Raw genomic sequence first — 17,907 nt, 5'->3', positions numbered from 1 at the left:
GATAAGAACAATCGCTGTGATAATGCTACGTAAAGTTTAGTTGAATAGGTAAAGACAAAGTAGGCGGCACTCTCGAGATGAGTTGACTTGATACCACCCACGGTGGTAAGCCTTGCCGCTGAAGCGAAAGAACGACAGGGAAACCGTTGCTAGAGAGCTGTCGTCAACTCAAGTATCTTTGAAACGTAAAAACAATGGAGTAGACCATTTCAGTTGTTGAGGGCTAGAATCAAGCTTCAGTGGCCACATCATGATGCTCTTGTTAGCAAAAAATCTAGCGTAGGCTGTCTAGCAGGAAAGTATCCTCCCTAGAACATACACTAACCACCCCAGACACTACTTGAACGAAATAGCATCATCGACAGTAGCAACAGCGCCATTGTGATGATGCATTTGTGTACGTGTAGAATGTGTTACACATTACGAGTGCCAGTGTGCTTTAACCATTACTGAGCATACTGGATTCTTTTATTAAACGCTTGAACTGTACATGCTGCATATAGCTTCATCGTCAATAATTTTATGACGTACGCGCCAAACTAAGCTCATTCGAAGTTCTGCCTGGTCAAACATGGTTTCGAAATGAGTGACGATGTATATAACTATTAGTCTCTTGGGTGCATCAATACGATACAAACTACAGATCATATGTCCTAGTTTCGTTAACTTTTCATCATGTCTAATATTTTATTATATATGCTAGATTATAACATTACATATCATGACACCGTGTCTAAACCTTCAGGGTGTTTATTCAAAAAGTCCTGGATATACATTACAAACTATTCTTATGCTAAAAGGGTTGCAGTTGAAAAACACCTGCCTAATTAAAGCCGAGGCGGGGTAGATACGTTTTATATCGTAAAGTTTTGAGAGCACGACTGATTGCTGCTTAAGAGTCCGATACGTCTATGCATAACATAAAATTCAAAAGAAGGAATATTTTTAAAAGGGTTAACTTGTTATTATTGGGTATATGGGTATTCTTAACTTGTTGACCTGCTATAACCTGTCGCCTGTAATCCTGACTTGTTAAACTGTTGTCTGCCTGTTATTGCCCGTCAGTCATTTAGACTAGTTTGGGTATCCTCTTTTCCTAGCTCCATGAATTGATCCTGCAACTGTGCGAATGTGGGCCGGTTGTTCGGATTCCTAGAATATTATTAAGTCATATGCCAGAGAAACGACAAAGGACAGCGGCCATAGGTTAAGGAAAATAATGGACCAAAGACAACAGTGAAGTTGTCGTTGGCCTACTGGTGATGGAATAGAATTAAAGTGGTATCTAAAAATGTTAGATACGTCAGTATGAAATAACAAAGGTTCATCTCATTCCTAAATAGGGCCATTGTTTGTTAATATAACATCGTTCACTCGGATATGGCTAATCAGATTTTTAGTAAAAGGGCAACAGTAAGCCATTAATAATTAGAAAGTTCGAGTTATTCAGGATTATGGCTTGCGAATATACGAGTGACAAAGACACTTTGCCTTATAAATTTCGTACGCGATGAAGTATTTGCTAATAAAAACATCCTGAAATTTTGATTTAAAAAGTTCCAAGAAAATTTTGAACTCGCAAACACGTCCTGTTGAAAATCCTGTGTGAAGTTGAGAATTAAAATGGGAACTGACACATTTCTAACAGGGTTAAGCGTTATTTGGACAGGAATCAAAAACGAGCACGTAAAAACACTGCATAGTGCTTTCGTTGTAATTTGTGATGAAAATAATCTTCTATCGCAAATAATCACATCAGAGAATGGATGTAACTGTAGCTTGTGGGTTTGTTTGTTGAATTAGTGACTGACGGTCGGCTGAAGTGTGCTTTCAACAATTGGAATAGGCAATGGAAAAGCTACACATCAAATGGCTCGGGTTATTTAACCAGGCTAAACAGATTTCCAGCCTTATACAGCATTGAAATAAATACTTTCCAATCAGATGGCAGAAAGTTATATATACGTATATATAATTATAATGTATACATTAACAGAAAAAAGTTTAGAGTTCACTTGAATTTTATACTGAACCACCTAACAATACTTGATAGGAAAAAAATGTATGATAGCGGAATCAAAATAATTAATAGTTGTAAATTATATATGTGTAAAGAGAGAAAAAAATGAGCAGGTCAACGCTTATTGAGAACACAGAGTGAGTCGGATAGTGTAATTGCAGGTGGCGGTTTTAATATATATGTATATATAATAATTCAACACTATTTATGCTTAACCATTTAATGAACAGTCCACGAACAAATATGTATGTATATATAAATTGTTAAGGACTACGCCGTTCGTCGGAGACTCAGTATATCGGATCGCGGCTAGGGTTTTCATACCCTAACCGCATTTGAACTAGCAGCTGCTACATAATAAACAGATGCTAATTCAGACTTTCTTGACCGTAACACTCGGTCATCTCTGTCAGCTGTGCTTCGTTCATACAGCGTTCGTGTGTTCCCAGTGCGGGGGTGCTGTTTTCTCTTGTTGGTGTCACGTGTTTGTTGCTACGCTTCTCCAGTGGCTACGCGCTGTCGTCATAGTTCCCCAACGGAACAATGTCCGTGGCACCTTTCCTGCCCAGAATCTTTACGGTCTGCATGTGGCGACTTCGTGCGATCGTAATGGCCATGTATCTTCGCCAGTCTAACCTTTCTTGTTCATCAGGCTTTTCTCGATCGACATCAGTCTTTCAGGCTGACCCACCGCTTCCGTCCCTTGTCTCGGCGCCCTGTCTTTTGCGCCAGTTTATCTCGCCAGTGGTTTCTGCGCTCGGGCCCTGGCTTTCAGCCAGCTCTTTGTTTACATTCTTTAGCGCCCACACACGAGCGTATGTAGTGACCACTTTACTTCTTTCTTTCTACACTGTTGCATATTGAACAGATATTTATAAAGTAATGGACCCTATGGATAGTCTCGTATCACTCATCGTCTTTCCATGTTTATGAAGCTATGGCAGTTGTTTTATAACCGATCATGCAAATGTCCAAGCGTGTAGTACTTGAACTAAATGCCTAAACTGACTAAAAGTGGAATAACCGCCATCAATTGTTATTTATCTAAATCGTAATAGAAAACTGTAATCGAAAGGTTCAAGTAGCCTTTCAAAGTAGCGTTAATTAGACTGAAAACCTGTGACCTCAAACTACTAACCTGTCCCAGCAGAGCTGCATCATATCGTAAACTTCCAGGGGACAATTGTCAGGTCTGTCTAGCCTATTGCCAGTCTGAAGAAAATCTATGACGGCGTCACAATCCAGGCTACCATAAGGATGCTTGCCGAAGGCGAATACCTATAAGCGAAGCAGCATAGAAAAACCTATAGGAAGCGTTTGAAACGACACAAAGGTAATAAGAGCGTGATGGTTTCTGAAACAGTTCTAAGAGGCTTCAGCTCTTGAAAAATTAAAATTTTTCATATTCTGAGTTAGTTTTTCTTAGAACGAAAGCTTTTTTCCTAAACTTTAAAAGCTGGAATTTCTATTTTTTAATTGAGATTATACATCTTAATAATTTTACTAATTTTCAAGGTCCACCTATAAATTTCAATTTTTCTAATAGCCAGCCTACGATTTTAGGATTGGATCATTTTTTATTCTAGGACAAACAAGTGTGAGGAAGTCGTTCGTGCAGACACCTACTTGCCGAAATCTTGATGTACGAGAAGAAGAAATGCAAAAGCTATAATGCAAAAGATTTTTGGGACTCACCTCCCACATAAGAATACCGAATGCCCAAACGTCGGACTCATGAGAGAAGCGCGACTGCTCAAGAACCTCAAGAGATAACCATGCAAAATGCTTTTTCTTATCTCCGAATAGTGTGTATTTGTTCACAATAGATTTCCTAGAACATACATTCAATATCAAGTACGTTGAAAATTTGCAATATAACTCCGCGGATCTGTTCGTTACACAGTTCCCAACAACACACGTGTAGACCCTCGTGACCACTCTGTAATCTCAAGGTAAAGTTTTATTCTAAAATTTTAACATCCGCCTAGAGACTTTACGATTTCAGACGATGTCTGTGTATGGGGAACCGTGTTCAAAACCACATTTCACGTATGATCTGGGCTAATCACTTATCATTAATTGTATTTATTGATTCCTGTTACCGAGCTGACATCTGAGAAATAGTCACACTGCGAATCCCCGTTATAAAATTGTTCAAATAAACAGTCTACTATTTGCATACAAGCCAAAACAAATGCCTCTATGAATAGGTGTCCGATAGGAAAAATATCATAGAGGAAGTATATAGGGCAGGATGACATTCAGTGCTCATCTTGATCTCTTAAGTTTTTTAAATAATTATTTTTTAACTGAATTAATTAATAACTCAGCCACATTTCTAAAAAATCTATAAAATACTGAACGTGTGTTAAAGTTAACACCTATCTGTATCTGAATAAATCCACAAAATCTTTTTTTAGTTTGCATAAATGTTCTTATTATCAATTATAATCCTTTATAGCCTTGCTTACATGCAAGACCAGCCAGATTTAGAGAGGAAATATTTTGTCAAAGGTGATTTGAAAATATTTTGCGAAAGATTAAAATCTCATAAGTGAAGTTACAATGTGTCATGATGCAGTGGTTTACCTTATAAACCTGAAAACACATGAGATGGACTAAATCCGAAACCGACCCGAGGTAAAACACAAGTAATAATTTCAGGTAACGGCTTAAGTTATTGAAGCTCGAAGTTTTAGTGGGTGTAGACTTCACAACATCAAGTGTACGCAAGGCTCAGAACGCGGTCAAACAAAGATCTTAAAAAATATCTCAAATCAGCTATGGACCCACTTAGCTTAGACTCGCTACCTCTTTCTTAACGAATGAGCTATTGATTGAGCTTACATGATACGCGGCATTAGTGGATGTAATAGTAACAAGTTGAGGAACTATAAATCGCGCCCAAGAAATTTCTTGTGATAAAGTTACTGCAGCCATACAAAAACAAAAAATCGTTATAATAACATGATAGTGTGAACCCCATGTATCTAACTTTAACCTATATACTTACAAGATAAATTTATTAAATATAAATGGATACCCCATCACCAGGATGTGTAGATCTTCTGGTATCAAAGAATGTAGAGAAGCCTATCAAGGTCAAAATGTCAGTTCACCATTTACAAACCACTAAAACGGTAATTATGGGAGAAGTTTCGCCAGAACTTGGATGTTGATACATAGTTGTCGATCATAAAATACATTTTACATGGTAATGAATTTCAGATGGAATAATATGATACGCTAGAAACGTGCGCTTACCTCTTACGTCCAACATGGGCAATCTTGACAACATTACCATTTTCTATGAAACAGTTTTCTGCTGCTAAGTTCCTGTGAATGCAACGGCGCATTGCAAGATAGCTCATAGTCGAACATACCTGAAATATACAGAGGACAGGCTAATATTTATAAATCACTATTTACAAAAAACGTACTTTGAAATCGTTGCGCATCTTGATAAAATTTCCTAAAATCCAGTTATCATATACATCATAGTATATATATATATATATATATATATATATATATATATATTCACCGTATGTTATTACCAGAATGTAACAGAGGTATAGCATTACAAACGATCAAGACACGAAATACACTCGCGCCTCAGACCTTGAGTACAAGAGATCCGAAGTCGTTCGCAATACAACTACCCGGCAAACATGCGATATCTATATAATACTCCATAAAAAATAAAAATCATCAAAAAGAACTCATTCAATATTTTTTCTATTTTCTTATTGCCGTTACACGGGGGGGGGGGGGCATAGGTCCGGTAGCTGTTAGCGCTTGCTACAAAGATTTCTATCCGCATTAATGCCATTCAACAGAAAAGCCATCAAAGTACAAGATTGTCGAAGAAAGCAAGCTTAATTGTTTTTTCTTTTAAACAAACAGAGGCAACCTACATAATACTAATGGGAAACGCGTACATGCACATTATAGCAATATGCAAATCCGTGATAGTGAACGAATTTCAATGATCTACGAATTGTTTATACCCTAGAATATAGTTCGGGAAGGCTTGCAAGCTATTTTCCGACACTTACTGTTATCTGTATTAATAAGGGTTAGGTAAAATTCCTAAAGACCTAAATAATCAGATGCATGAGGCACCACCTAGATTTTCTAACGTTACAACAGTTCGGTCTTCGAATGCTGCCATCAAACGAAGACTAGAAAGCGCGGTCTAAATAGCAGCAACAAATCCGTAGACCTCGTGATTCATCTTAGTCATGTTATTCAGTATATTAGAGGCTTACAGTTTTGTTCCTTACTAGTTAGGCTTCTGAAATCATAATATACTGCAGGTTACAATTGGTTATTTTTAATAGAATGACATGTTGTCCGAAGGGTGTGCAGTCACAAGGTTTGCTCATAGGTCTCTTGGGCACTGCAATTCGATGCAATAATCTAGCAGCCCTTTGAAAAAAATTAGCGATTTACGCTGACCACTGCAGGTTATTAGGTACCTGTGAAGGGCTGGAGTAATAGATAGATAGGGCGTGAACAACCTTAACAATAAGACAAGTCGTCGAATCGCGCTTCGTTACTGTAGCATTTCCCCAATCAAACGCGGCGATGGTGAAAGCATAGACAAATTGCTTACATGACACCCACGACAAACATTAATCAACCAAGAAGCGTATTACAAAACTATACTAATAAGACAATAATAATAAAAGTGATCACAGAACAAATACATAGTAATTTAGAAAGCGTGAATTTTTTTGACCTTTTGAGCCTAAATAACTAAATCAGATCTCACCAAATCTGATCGGACCGGAACAGCCGGACTTACGTTTAGTGATTCTTTTAGAATCTCTTACGTTCGCAGTAAGGATCCTTGTACAGGAAATAACAATTTGTACTTGTTTCAAAACTTTAGAGAACTTCTAGTAGCCGAAAGAAAATCAGCGACGTTTGCTCTGATACCATATTGTGCGTGGCTGAAATAAGCAGTAAATGTCGGATTAACTATTTCTCATTGAAATGGCTATGTAGTCTGTATGTGTGGTCGCGCAACAGCTGTGTTCATTGATCTTCAGAGAAGCAAACCATCGAAACTTGTTCGATCTCATTATGCATGTTTGTCGGATACTCTAGTTTCTGTATACTACCTGTGCGCAGAGGTTAAGTAAAAAGCGTGGATCCTTATTTTTATTGCACGACAAACGTAGGTAACTGGCCAGGGTCATATGTGGTATATACTCAGTCAAGATCATAGATTGGCTTCCTCTTGAACACACCCCAATAAACTGTAACAAGTTTGGATGATGAAGTTTCCTGTGCAGTCGATAAGGGAACAATAAAAAAAAAACACTTGCTTAGCTCAATTTATCACTAACGCTTACAGTCTGCAGTGGCACTGTTATTAGGTCCACATATTCAAGTCCTAAGGCGTTGTATGAATAGACAGAACTTACCTTCAACTGGCTTAAACAAAAAATGGTACCTTTATTCGAGTCATTAATAGGTAATAATCACCATATTATCTGGCGATATCTGTAAACTTTTAGGAACGACTTGTAAAAAATTTTCTGCTAAAAGAAGATACGCGGTTTAGAAATGCTCGGAGCTCTTACCTTGACATGCAAGGTTTTTAGATGTATGTTTAGAAAAACTAAGGAACCGTTTGAGACTTTTGTCTTTAAAAAAAATCGGGCTGCCATCCACCATTGAATTCATTGATCCTTATGAATTCCCTCAAATAAGAAAGAATCAACCAATTGGGATCTAGTTTTAGTGCCTGTAAATGAATCAGTTGACTACAAAATCACAGGGCTGTTTTAGAAGTGTTGCAACAAAGTTGAAAAAATATATATTGCAAGAACAACTCTGAATGTAGATGATCACGGACCTGAGCTTAGGAATTAGACAATATAGCCTAGAAATAATACAAAGAAACAAATTCAAGCTAGAGGTAACATACTAACATCATCATTTTCGCCTCTTGGAAAAAATCATCGCTGCTTAAATGGTCTGGTAGCATTCTGACAGCGATAATCGTCGCCTTCTCGAAGGCAACTCGATATGTTGCTTTGAACACGCCTGATCCTAGCTTCTCCTTGAGTTTCACGCGCGATGGGTTAATTTCGTAATGGGCTAGAAAGTTTGGTCCCCAACATTGTGCGAGGACGAGCAATTGGTTTGACAGCAAATACATTCGGAAAATATTAAATCAGATACATTTTAGAAAAACGTTATTACGTTACGAAATGTAAAACGTTACGAAACTGTTATTTTTTGTCATAAACCACATATTCTTACCTTTTTTTACTTATACATAGTTACCCCTTTTTGTACATAGCACGGAAGATACATTTTTATCTGCTTTTATTGAATTGGAAAAAGGAATTCATCCTTAGTTTCATTTGTTCTCCAACAAAAATTTGCAAAAAAAACAAATGCCAGAATTTCAAGGGGACATTAGTTTTGGCTAACGTCTTGAATAGGACCTCGTATCAGATCCCGCAATTTAATAACCGACTAAGTTGGTAATAAGGTAATTGCCTTGGTTCTTAGGCATTTATCGGACGAAATTATCGACGGCGAAGCAATTTGCTTGAATACGCGATGGCAAAACTAGCTATCGTAATACATAGCACTAAATATGGAACTTACGAGCAATTAATAAAGTGTTGGCTGTAGTATGTTAAAAAAGGCAGATTATAACCTTGAAAATTATTGATGACACCCGCCTATTTTCAAACTTATAATACTTCGTTGCGGATTGACAAAAAACAATTTTATGTTTATTCTAACTATTACCAAGTGTTCGAGGAAGTTTGAGTCGAGCTGGTAGAATATCCTGGTATTGCTGGTGATACTCAATAAGTTCTTTGAGAGATCCAAAGCTCCGTCGTTCTATAATGTATATTCTTCCAGCGAAGTTTCTCCTCACGGGATAATGTAGTATTTTGGGATGTTCTCTGAAAAAAAAAACAGACTTTCTTAAGGTTAACGAATTGTGTAAATTCTATAGCGAAGTCTAAAGGCATCTCAGTAACGGTTGCTTGCTATTAGAGATGCAGTATATTGTCTAAAATTATGCACCGCATAGTGTTGTAGCAAACTATGCAAAATAACTACTATGAATTATTAACAAAAAGAGAAAACAAAATAATTTAGGTAGAATTCGAACCTTATAATATGTGTGATACTTACAAAATTGTGTTGTGTTTTATTATATAATTACTAGTAGTGGTTCCGCAGGCAACATCGCGAGGTTGTTTTGCGTCGAACAGCCGCATTTTTTCGCTTGTTAGTCTGCCAATAGAAGCAAAACAAACGGACACAGGTTATCCTGATGGATAAGATTTGATTTGGGTATACACGATTTAGGCACGAAGGTTCGGCCTGAAGACGCTCATAAATCAGGCCGAAACAATGTTAGGAAATTTGATCACCACAGTTTACCGTCGACCACGGTAGATTCACCTGTAGAGTTCACCATGGAGCTACCTGTCGTATGCTGCAAAAAATACCTCACTATTTAGTCCTATAATAGAATTTATCTAACCGAAAGTGAATCGTATGGATAATGAGAAACTCCACCGCAAATTTACTGCATAAATCAAGAAGCAGTGGTGACACTGACCCTGAATCGAAGATCATCTACTGCATTTCTATCTGACTGAAGAATTTGTGCTTATAATTAGACGCTCCCACCTGCCACTGCGTTTTGAAAAAGTTCAAATTACTGAGTACAAGTAAAAGGCAAGGTCGAAAAACGCACAGGTGCCCGCAGGTTACCTGAACCGTAGCCGGGCCTGTTCATGTGACTTGACGCTGCCGAAATTTTCACCAGGAAGTCTTTGAAAAGCGGCAATAGGTTCAAGTCGTCTACAATCAGGAAGCTAAATTAGTGTCTGCTACATTAAATTTTGGCGAATATTTCCAATTTTATGTTTCATTTTGTGCTTGTAAAGAGATTTCGAGATGGCCACTTAAGCATTTCGATTAAAATCTCGTCATATTGTACACATTTCACAGGTTTGTGTCATTTACTATATTATTAAAATTGATACATATCCTATAAAGTTATATGTTTAATAATTGAATATTCTATTCTTTGTGTATAGACATTTTTATACGTTGAGCTTACCTTCTCACGAAAATTGATAAGATATATGGAATTCCCTCCGTAGATGAATTTGTAATAATAAAACATCCGTCGCGATTATCTTGAAACAAGTGCTCTTTGATCGCTTCTTGGGGCATGTTGTAACCATACCAGTCATTAATGCACAACTCGTCGTCTGCCTCTGCAAAAGGATTCGCTACATAACCGCTATCCTCGAACGGATCCTTCGTCTATAAAACCCAAGATATAATCACTAACTTAGTTATGACAGTACAACAGTAAATCATAGTACCAACTAAGAAAATAACTAACAGAAGTCATCATTTGGGCCACCAAACGTCAGGAAAGGTAGTACTCCAAGGCGGATAGGCTATAGGTACAGGTCACATAAAGAAGAACCCAACCTAAATTAGAAAACATTCACAGAAAAAGTTCAAATCAGGATAAACCATCGTATAACACTCCAGTTTATGATCGAAAACGTACGCCTCTCTTGTTGGATACCAAGCTATAAGAGTGCGTGGAACGCATCATGTAAGCAGGTAAATTTTTAAGTAATGCTCTTGATTGTTATGATATTTCATTGCCGATTAATAAATAAATTATATATAAATGCCTTGTAATAAATTATAGATAAATGTCTTCAAATGTTATTTTGATAATAGAAGCACTGAACATGTGCATACTGTCATCCCATTAGAATTGTGATTAACTGAGTGGGCAGTAATTAGGATCAAGTAGATAATCTATAAAATTTATACTGAACTTATACCAATATACACATACACCACTAGAACTATTTAAAAATGTTACATCAGTGCTCTTCTCCTTTTTCCCAAACTCTGTTTTTAAATTACGTTTTCTATAGATAATTGCCTCTTTCCTACAATTCTGTCACCTTATTTCTTATGCCTAACATTGGTTTTGATAGGATCACCGAGTCGTCGGGCCCGATACGAACATTCCGGGGTCAGGTAGCGTAAGGTGGCGTGGGTGACATCATCTTCCCCGCCCATCTCAAAGTACATGCAGAGAGAGTCAGGGGCTTTTCCGATATTAGCGAGCTACTTTTCGGAGTATCCGTGGCCTATTGGAACTGGGTTAGATGGTTCGTAATATCACTGCGCTTCATGTCCATCGATTCCTTTAGGTCACTGATGAGTTGCCGGGTTAAACTTCTCGAGGGTCCACTACCATCTCGCTTCATTTCTCGTGTTACTTTTGTATCGCTAGATTGCGAGCCTCCTGTTTCCCTAGTGCCAAAGTTGTCTAATTTATTCCTCGATTCATTTTGACGATTCGATTTTGCTTTTACTTTTCTGCGTTCTCTTGTCACCCTGAATGCCAGCAGCCTTTGCGCCCTCAAGAGCTTTGTCTTGTTGAGTTTGAACTTCACGGCGGGCAGACCCCGCGTGGGGCCTGTACACGGTAAAACTGCATACAAACGCGAATAGTTTTTTTACCATGGGAGACTCCCCGTGTTCTGGCCATGATGTTCGCTAGACTATTTGTGATTTTTGATGCTTTCTTTGTGATATTTTCCATGTGAGCTTATCTGCTGAAAGGTTTTTACTCCTCGATATACAAGACATACCCACTTATATCGATCGATGCGCATGCCGTTCGATGACAGCTTGATTTCTCCGCAATACTTTTTCGCGATGAGTAGTAAAGCTTCATTCTTCTCGGAAGCAAATTTCAGCACATGCTTTTCCATCCATGGGCTTATTGGAGAAGGAGAGTGTTGCGCTTTTACCTTCACCGTGCCCTGTCCTTTCGTGCGGTGATCAGCAAATCCAGGTCGTCTGCGTACAATGGATTCGATGTCGTCAGTCATGTCAAAGGCAAAAACGTACGGAATAGGAGCCCAAGAACAGAATGGGGGAGAACAAAGGGGAGAAAACCGTCGCGATTGTCGTGTACCGGTACTGGTTTGATTTATCGCCAAGATATGAGGCGACAGTTGCTGCATATATTGCGCTCATGGTATTAGTGATTTCCTGCCCTTTTAATGGTTTGAAGGTATTGCGTACGTCTAGTAGAATTAGTGCACGTAACTCCTCTGACCGTCGGTTTCCCTTTCGCTCTTTTTTAGCCGCTTTAAAAGAGTTTGTTACAGTGATTTCCTTGTTTTCGGCCTTGTTTAAGATTCGAATTAGACAGGAATCCTTTTTCTTCAGCTGTGAGTGTCCCATTTATGAGGATTTCTACGGTCTTCTCTGGCATGTCGAGCAAACAGACTAAGTAGTAGGCCGCAAATCGGCAAGGAGCTTTTCTGGTTTTTTAATAAGAACTAGAGCTAACACTCAGGTGAGTAGTGTTTCTTTTGCCATATCTTGCCTGCTACGTTTTTAAAAATTTTTTTGAAGAAAACTTTCTACTGTCCCTGCTAGGATTAGAGTGGAGTGGACCCTTGCGATTCGACAGTCTCTTTTGTCACCTCTCGTGTGGCTTGCGGGACGTTTTCAACCCTACTTCTACTTGTTGAAGGGAATGCGTCTAGGTGGTTTGTAAATAGCATTCTCACCACACGCAACACCAGTTCAGCGCCACTGTCACCCCCATTCGCAACCACCACTGTGGCTTCCTTAGCTCGTCCATAATTCTTTTATATCGCCGGTCCCAAACGTGTTTTTCCACCTCTTCGCAGTATGTTATTGCTATTCTGACATCTCTCTTTGCCCATTGTAGAGTTCTCAATGCCTCCTAAGTATCTTTATCTTCCATACCATTATATGGTTTTTGCGTACCTTGTTACAGGTGTTTTTGAAATCCACGATTTGATAAAACTGCCAGTACTTAGGTAAGTGCTTGTTTGCTAGTCTCCCCCAACTGGCTATGACCGCCTCGCAAATGTTTTTTAGGATGTCTACTACTCATGCGGTTGGCTATCACCCCCCATTTTTAGTAGTCGCTGCTCCCTGCTCTTATCTCAGTCCGGAACTTCTCGATTCTACCTGCCCACAAACTGGCTCACAGTTTGTGTCTGTGTTCGCCGTATTCGAAGAGAATGAAATACTCTCCAGTGTTCGTACTTAAAAAATTCTTTGTCCAGGCTATTTGGAAACTCTGCTATGCTCGTATGCTAGTAGAGTCATCCAGCTCTACTCAGACCCATCCCTTTCCCTGTCCTTGGGATTTCATATGGTTCTATTCATAGAACTGCATTTCTCCGTCCCGGCTAAAGCCATCCTTGGTTCCGTTACGAGCCACCTTTTGTTTAGCTCGCTCATCAGCAGCCGCCAACTCTTTCACTTCGTTGTAGGCTTTTTGTGACCTGCACAGGTCCGCCAACATATCTTTCAAGGCTCTGGATATCGTACTTATTGAGTGTTTTTTTGCCCCTGGCACTCAGTAGAGGTTGTCGTGCTTCCGGGTTCGCCCTCTTTCGATAAGTCATAGTCATAGCAGCACAACGCTTCGATACGTTTTCTGGCCGAGTAGCGAAGACTCCCACACCTGCGGCATAAGGCATAAGCAATTTTATCTGTTTGCAGTCTCTCTCAGGAATTATGAGACACAACCCATCTTAGCCCCTCGACGACTTCGTTTCCCTATTCTATGAAGATCATCGTTCCCTAACACATACATACAAAACTATTTTTATAATAATACATGGAAAATCAAATTCATATTTCGGTGTACCGAGAACATCGATGATACAATTTTCTTCCGTGACGATCTATACTATATCTGTATTGCTCCCATAGTCAGCCAATAATAGTAACAATATTAGTAATACTAATAAACCACTTAAACATTTGACAGAGTCAAGTTCCATTAAAGACAGTTCTACACCAAAACTAAATATGTGTTTGTGGCTTTTTTAATTTCAAACCTACGTTCCTCTGCTCACTAATGACAGCACTAGTACCGACACTGTAGCTAGAGATTAATTTTTAGTTTATTGTGTGAATAGAGAGCACTTACTGAGATGAATATTCGCACCCCTTGCGATGACTGCCGCTACTCGGTTGGGCATGCTTTATGTGGATTTTCGCATCATCTCCATCACGCCTGAACCCAAGCGTGAAGCACAATGTTCCTGAATTGTGAGATCTTTGTAACCTCCTCGTCGTGCCCCACGTTCTCGGTCAGATTGTAATTGGGTAATAGTTCTAAGCCGTCTTATAACCTCAACATCGTCACCGATATGCACCAGAGAAACACTGTCCTGTGACATAGTGACGTACGGCAACCGTCTTTGTGCCTAGGGCCTAGGAATTATATTATTATATTGTAACTTTTCCATGATCCCGTTGACGAGCTGTACAATTTCAGCACAGCGGTTTCATTATTTATTTCGCTAGAATGTTTGATATGCTGGGTTGGATAAAATTCGTAAGGTGTTTCACCACAGCGCCTGTAGACATGATGGCGTTGCCGCCAAAAATCACAAAATGCGATTCGTCTGAAAAGTAGACCCTTTTCCAGCCTTTAACTATCCAACTTTCAAAGTTATGTTCTTCAGAGCCGCATATTTATGAGCCTGTCTATTCGTTGCTTTGTGCACCATTTTGAATTTTTGTTTACGTTTTTTTTTAACAATGGAAGCACCTTATTTTTCACCTCACTTTCTCTGGACTGTATTGTCGACATTTTCAGTTTTTCTCCCTTGTCGCCATTCTTTTTAAAGTTTGGCCCTTTGCTCTTCCATGAGATCTTTCTGTAATCCCATTTCGAGTTCACGCAAAACATGGAAGTCTCTAGAAATTTTCTAGAATTTTCATCGGCTCAGTAATAACGACGTTGTTATTATTGAATGAATTAAAATTTTCATGATAAATTATAGATAACTGCTGTCCTATATTTCAATTCACTGGTGTCTCTCCATAAACAAAAGAACGCAAACGATCCAATTGGATACCTGAATTATGCGTAAGGATTTGATAAGTAAGTTCACATATGTTATAGCAAACAGTTATTAAATGTCTCCTTTTCCTAAGAATGCCTTTTGGAGGCCGCGTTGTCATATGCTTCCACTAGAATGCAGCCTTTACATGAAAAAAAAAATGTAGATATTCGGTTTAGGATTTCATCAAATTTGATAATGAGTTAGTATTTCCAGGTAGCCTTATGTGATAAGCGAATGAAAACAAGGAACTGGAAAGCTCTTGAGCGTAAATATTTTTGGACCTATCCTTAAGTAGGTTTTCGTCCATCGAGTATCCTAGTATATTACAAGAACAATCTCATATTTTACTGCAATCTAGGTGGGCTTTTAAACTAACGCTTTCATATATAGGGCGCTTTCACGAACAGGATAGCTATGCTCAAGCAGCATAAAGATACGTGTTTAAAAGTTAAGTGTAATACTTCTTTTGTTCTTAATGTTTCTTTGACCTTATTTTTCCCTTCAGAAATCGGAAAAACTCACCCTCAACCGATCATCCTCAGAGTCGTTAGTGGCGTCGTCGTGGCGCATCCTTCGGGGCGATAGGAATTGTTCTTGTCTTATGTTTCAAGCTTGACATGAGTAACGTTTATTTCCCCGCGGTCGTAACCAATGTGCCTAATTTCAGTCGTCGTCCTCCTTTTCAGATAAATTTGAGCTATTGTTGTTAGGAATAATAATACAAATTTGTTATAGTTATTTGGGAGATTAATTTTTTTACGAATTCGTACGAGATGCTCTGAAAGCTGCCAGCGTAACTTTTAGCAGTAACTAACAGACGCATCTATAAGACGCTTCGCGTTTTGTTTTTAAAGAAAGCATTATTATGGAAACATATTTACTTCTCTCATTCTAAACCAATTTACAAGAGCTGATCTAACAGTAATGATGTCAAATTAAGACTCCATCAATATTTGCTGATTACAGATAAAAATATTCTAAAAATCCTTCAATAAAAATAATTTGCAGTATTTTCATTTCATAGAGTGGCATTTTCGTACGAACAGAGTGTGCACGTAATACAACAATGATGAGGGCCGACACTTCAGGAAAATTTGTAAACATAATATGTTTCATTACTTGTCCAAGTTCCCTGTTAATAAAGTGCTTGAAAAATATCACCTTTGGTATAATAAAGGAAAAACTAATAGATATAATAAATAGAAAACTAACAAAAAAAAGTAATGTGAATGCATCCAATCTCGCTTTTGTTTACTTCGGGTAAGTTAAAGCTTAACTACCGTACACGATTTGAATACAGCTTGTACTCCTTTTATATAAAACGATGGTCTTAAAAAGGCAATGAACAAATGCATTCGGCTAAAATTGCAGCACAATTTTTGTTTTTCCTTTCGCATAAAACCACTATAATTCACCTATTATTGAAACAAATGGGTTGGCTACCATACATAATTTGAAACGAATATATATATATATATATATATATGTTTATATAGTCACCAACAGCCATTAATATAATGGCAATCGAAACAAATTTAGGCTATTTTCATTAAGTTTTATTTGTAAACTTGGCCAGAAAAAGAAAACAGTATGATCAACATTTCAAGGTCAGAAAGGTAGAAGCCGTTTTGCAAAATACAGAGAAACTGATCACATGGGTCGAGCGGCGACACCCACTAGGTTCTAATGTTGTTTCTGATGCGATGAAGTGAAAAAGGCGCATAGTTACTTTGTCCTTGAACCTGTCAAACCTTACGTCGCTAACAAGTGCGGAGCAAGCTAATCGCTAGGCCGGCTCAAAGTGATCATTGCTTTATAACAATGTTTATTTACACGAGGTGGCTCGTATAGCGCTCACCTTACGTCGAACCCGTTTTTTCAACTATTTAATTCGAAAAGCTGAGGTTGGTAAAAGTGCTCACAAATCGAAAATATGTAGACACGTTGAATGTCGTCGAAGCTCGAATATCTTTTGGCGACAGTGATTGGCTGGAGAATCAAATGCACGATCTAGGAAGGTGCATTATCAGTGTTCATAGTAAAATGATCGATTGATGTGCGTTCATTGTAGCCAATGAGGAAATGTGTCGTATGCACGAATATGTTCGCCTTCGTTCAAAAATAACTACCGAATTCAACCATTTCGTGTATTTGTCTGCTATTAGATATCTAAGTTTATTATGCTGAGGTTGTTCTCAGGCTTTTTTAAAGACTAAAGAACCTGCAATAGTAGTAACGGCGTTGCCACTACAATGCGTTAAAAGTTGTACGCCATTTCCATAAAGTAAATAATGATTTTCTAAAATATTTTTCTTAAATAAAAACAAACAAATAAAGATACCTTAACGTGTGGATATTTTTGATCGGAGACGACTATTTATTTAGCAGCGTAAGTGAATAGCTCCATTACCAAGATGTATGAGAACGTCAATACCGTTCGAACATACTTCGATAAAGGTAAGAAGTTAAGTTACACAATATAGGTTTTATTACAATTGCATTCGTTTCAGATTATTGTAGCGTTTTCCTTTACTGTGACAACGGATTGCCGATAACAAAAGACAACTGCCTTCATCCTCAGGTCCGAGTTTGAATCGTATCATCCCTTTTCTGCTGCAATACTTCGGCCCTGTTTAATGCGATTTTATATCTATAGAAAGTTGGTCAGAGAAGTATCGGACACAGACGCTGATGAAATGGCACAAATGTACCGGATTAGATCGAAATAGTTATTGCCCCATCACATTAACAAGTCTTAAAACCGATAATTATGACGATTTGAAGACTGTATCAAATCTTATCATCGGAGCGCTAACCTAACACCAAGCCGGCATGGGTCAGGGAACTTAGCCAAAACATTATAATTCAAAATGCTTTTCTTGGTTCAAGAACCTTATAACAGTGCTATATTAGTCGGTATTTTAGGTGGTTAGGTGA

The 17,907-nt window shown here is 38.2% G+C and overlaps 1 protein-coding gene across 5 annotated transcripts; it reads right to left on the bottom strand.

Annotated features, from left to right (window-relative positions):
- Positions 1–734: 734 nt before the first annotated feature.
- On the bottom strand, positions 735–16,932 carry LOC111267658 (tyrosine-protein kinase Btk). Of its 5 annotated transcripts, none has more exons than XM_022846030.2 (11): positions 16,829–16,932; positions 15,493–15,648; positions 10,137–10,345; positions 9,197–9,298; positions 8,801–8,961; positions 7,966–8,134; positions 7,150–7,315; positions 5,285–5,403; positions 3,716–3,851; positions 3,159–3,298; positions 735–1,152 (listed from the first exon to the last, which is right to left on the bottom strand). In XM_022846030.2, exons 2-11 carry the CDS (start codon positions 15,538–15,540, stop codon positions 1,062–1,064), a joined length of 1,341 nt encoding a protein of 446 aa, XP_022701765.1. In that variant the 5' UTR covers positions 15,541–15,648; positions 16,829–16,932; the 3' UTR covers positions 735–1,061. The 5 variants fall into 5 exon arrangements, with proteins under 5 accessions (XP_022701765.1, XP_022701764.1, XP_022701763.1 ...); XM_022846029.2 differs by lacking the exon at positions 16,829–16,932 and adding an exon at positions 16,648–16,801 and having other exon boundaries at positions 15,493–15,667; XM_022846028.2 differs by lacking the exon at positions 16,829–16,932 and adding an exon at positions 16,648–16,801.
- Positions 16,933–17,907: the final 975 nt, after the last annotated feature.

This window comes from Varroa jacobsoni, unplaced genomic scaffold, assembly GCF_002532875.2.
Source record: "Varroa jacobsoni isolate VJ856 unplaced genomic scaffold, vjacob_1.0 scaffold_1207, whole genome shotgun sequence".
NCBI classification, from domain to species: Eukaryota; Metazoa; Arthropoda; class Arachnida; order Mesostigmata; family Varroidae; genus Varroa; species Varroa jacobsoni.
The sequence above is the reverse complement of the archived record's forward strand: the minus strand, read 5'-3'. Positions and strand labels throughout refer to the sequence as shown.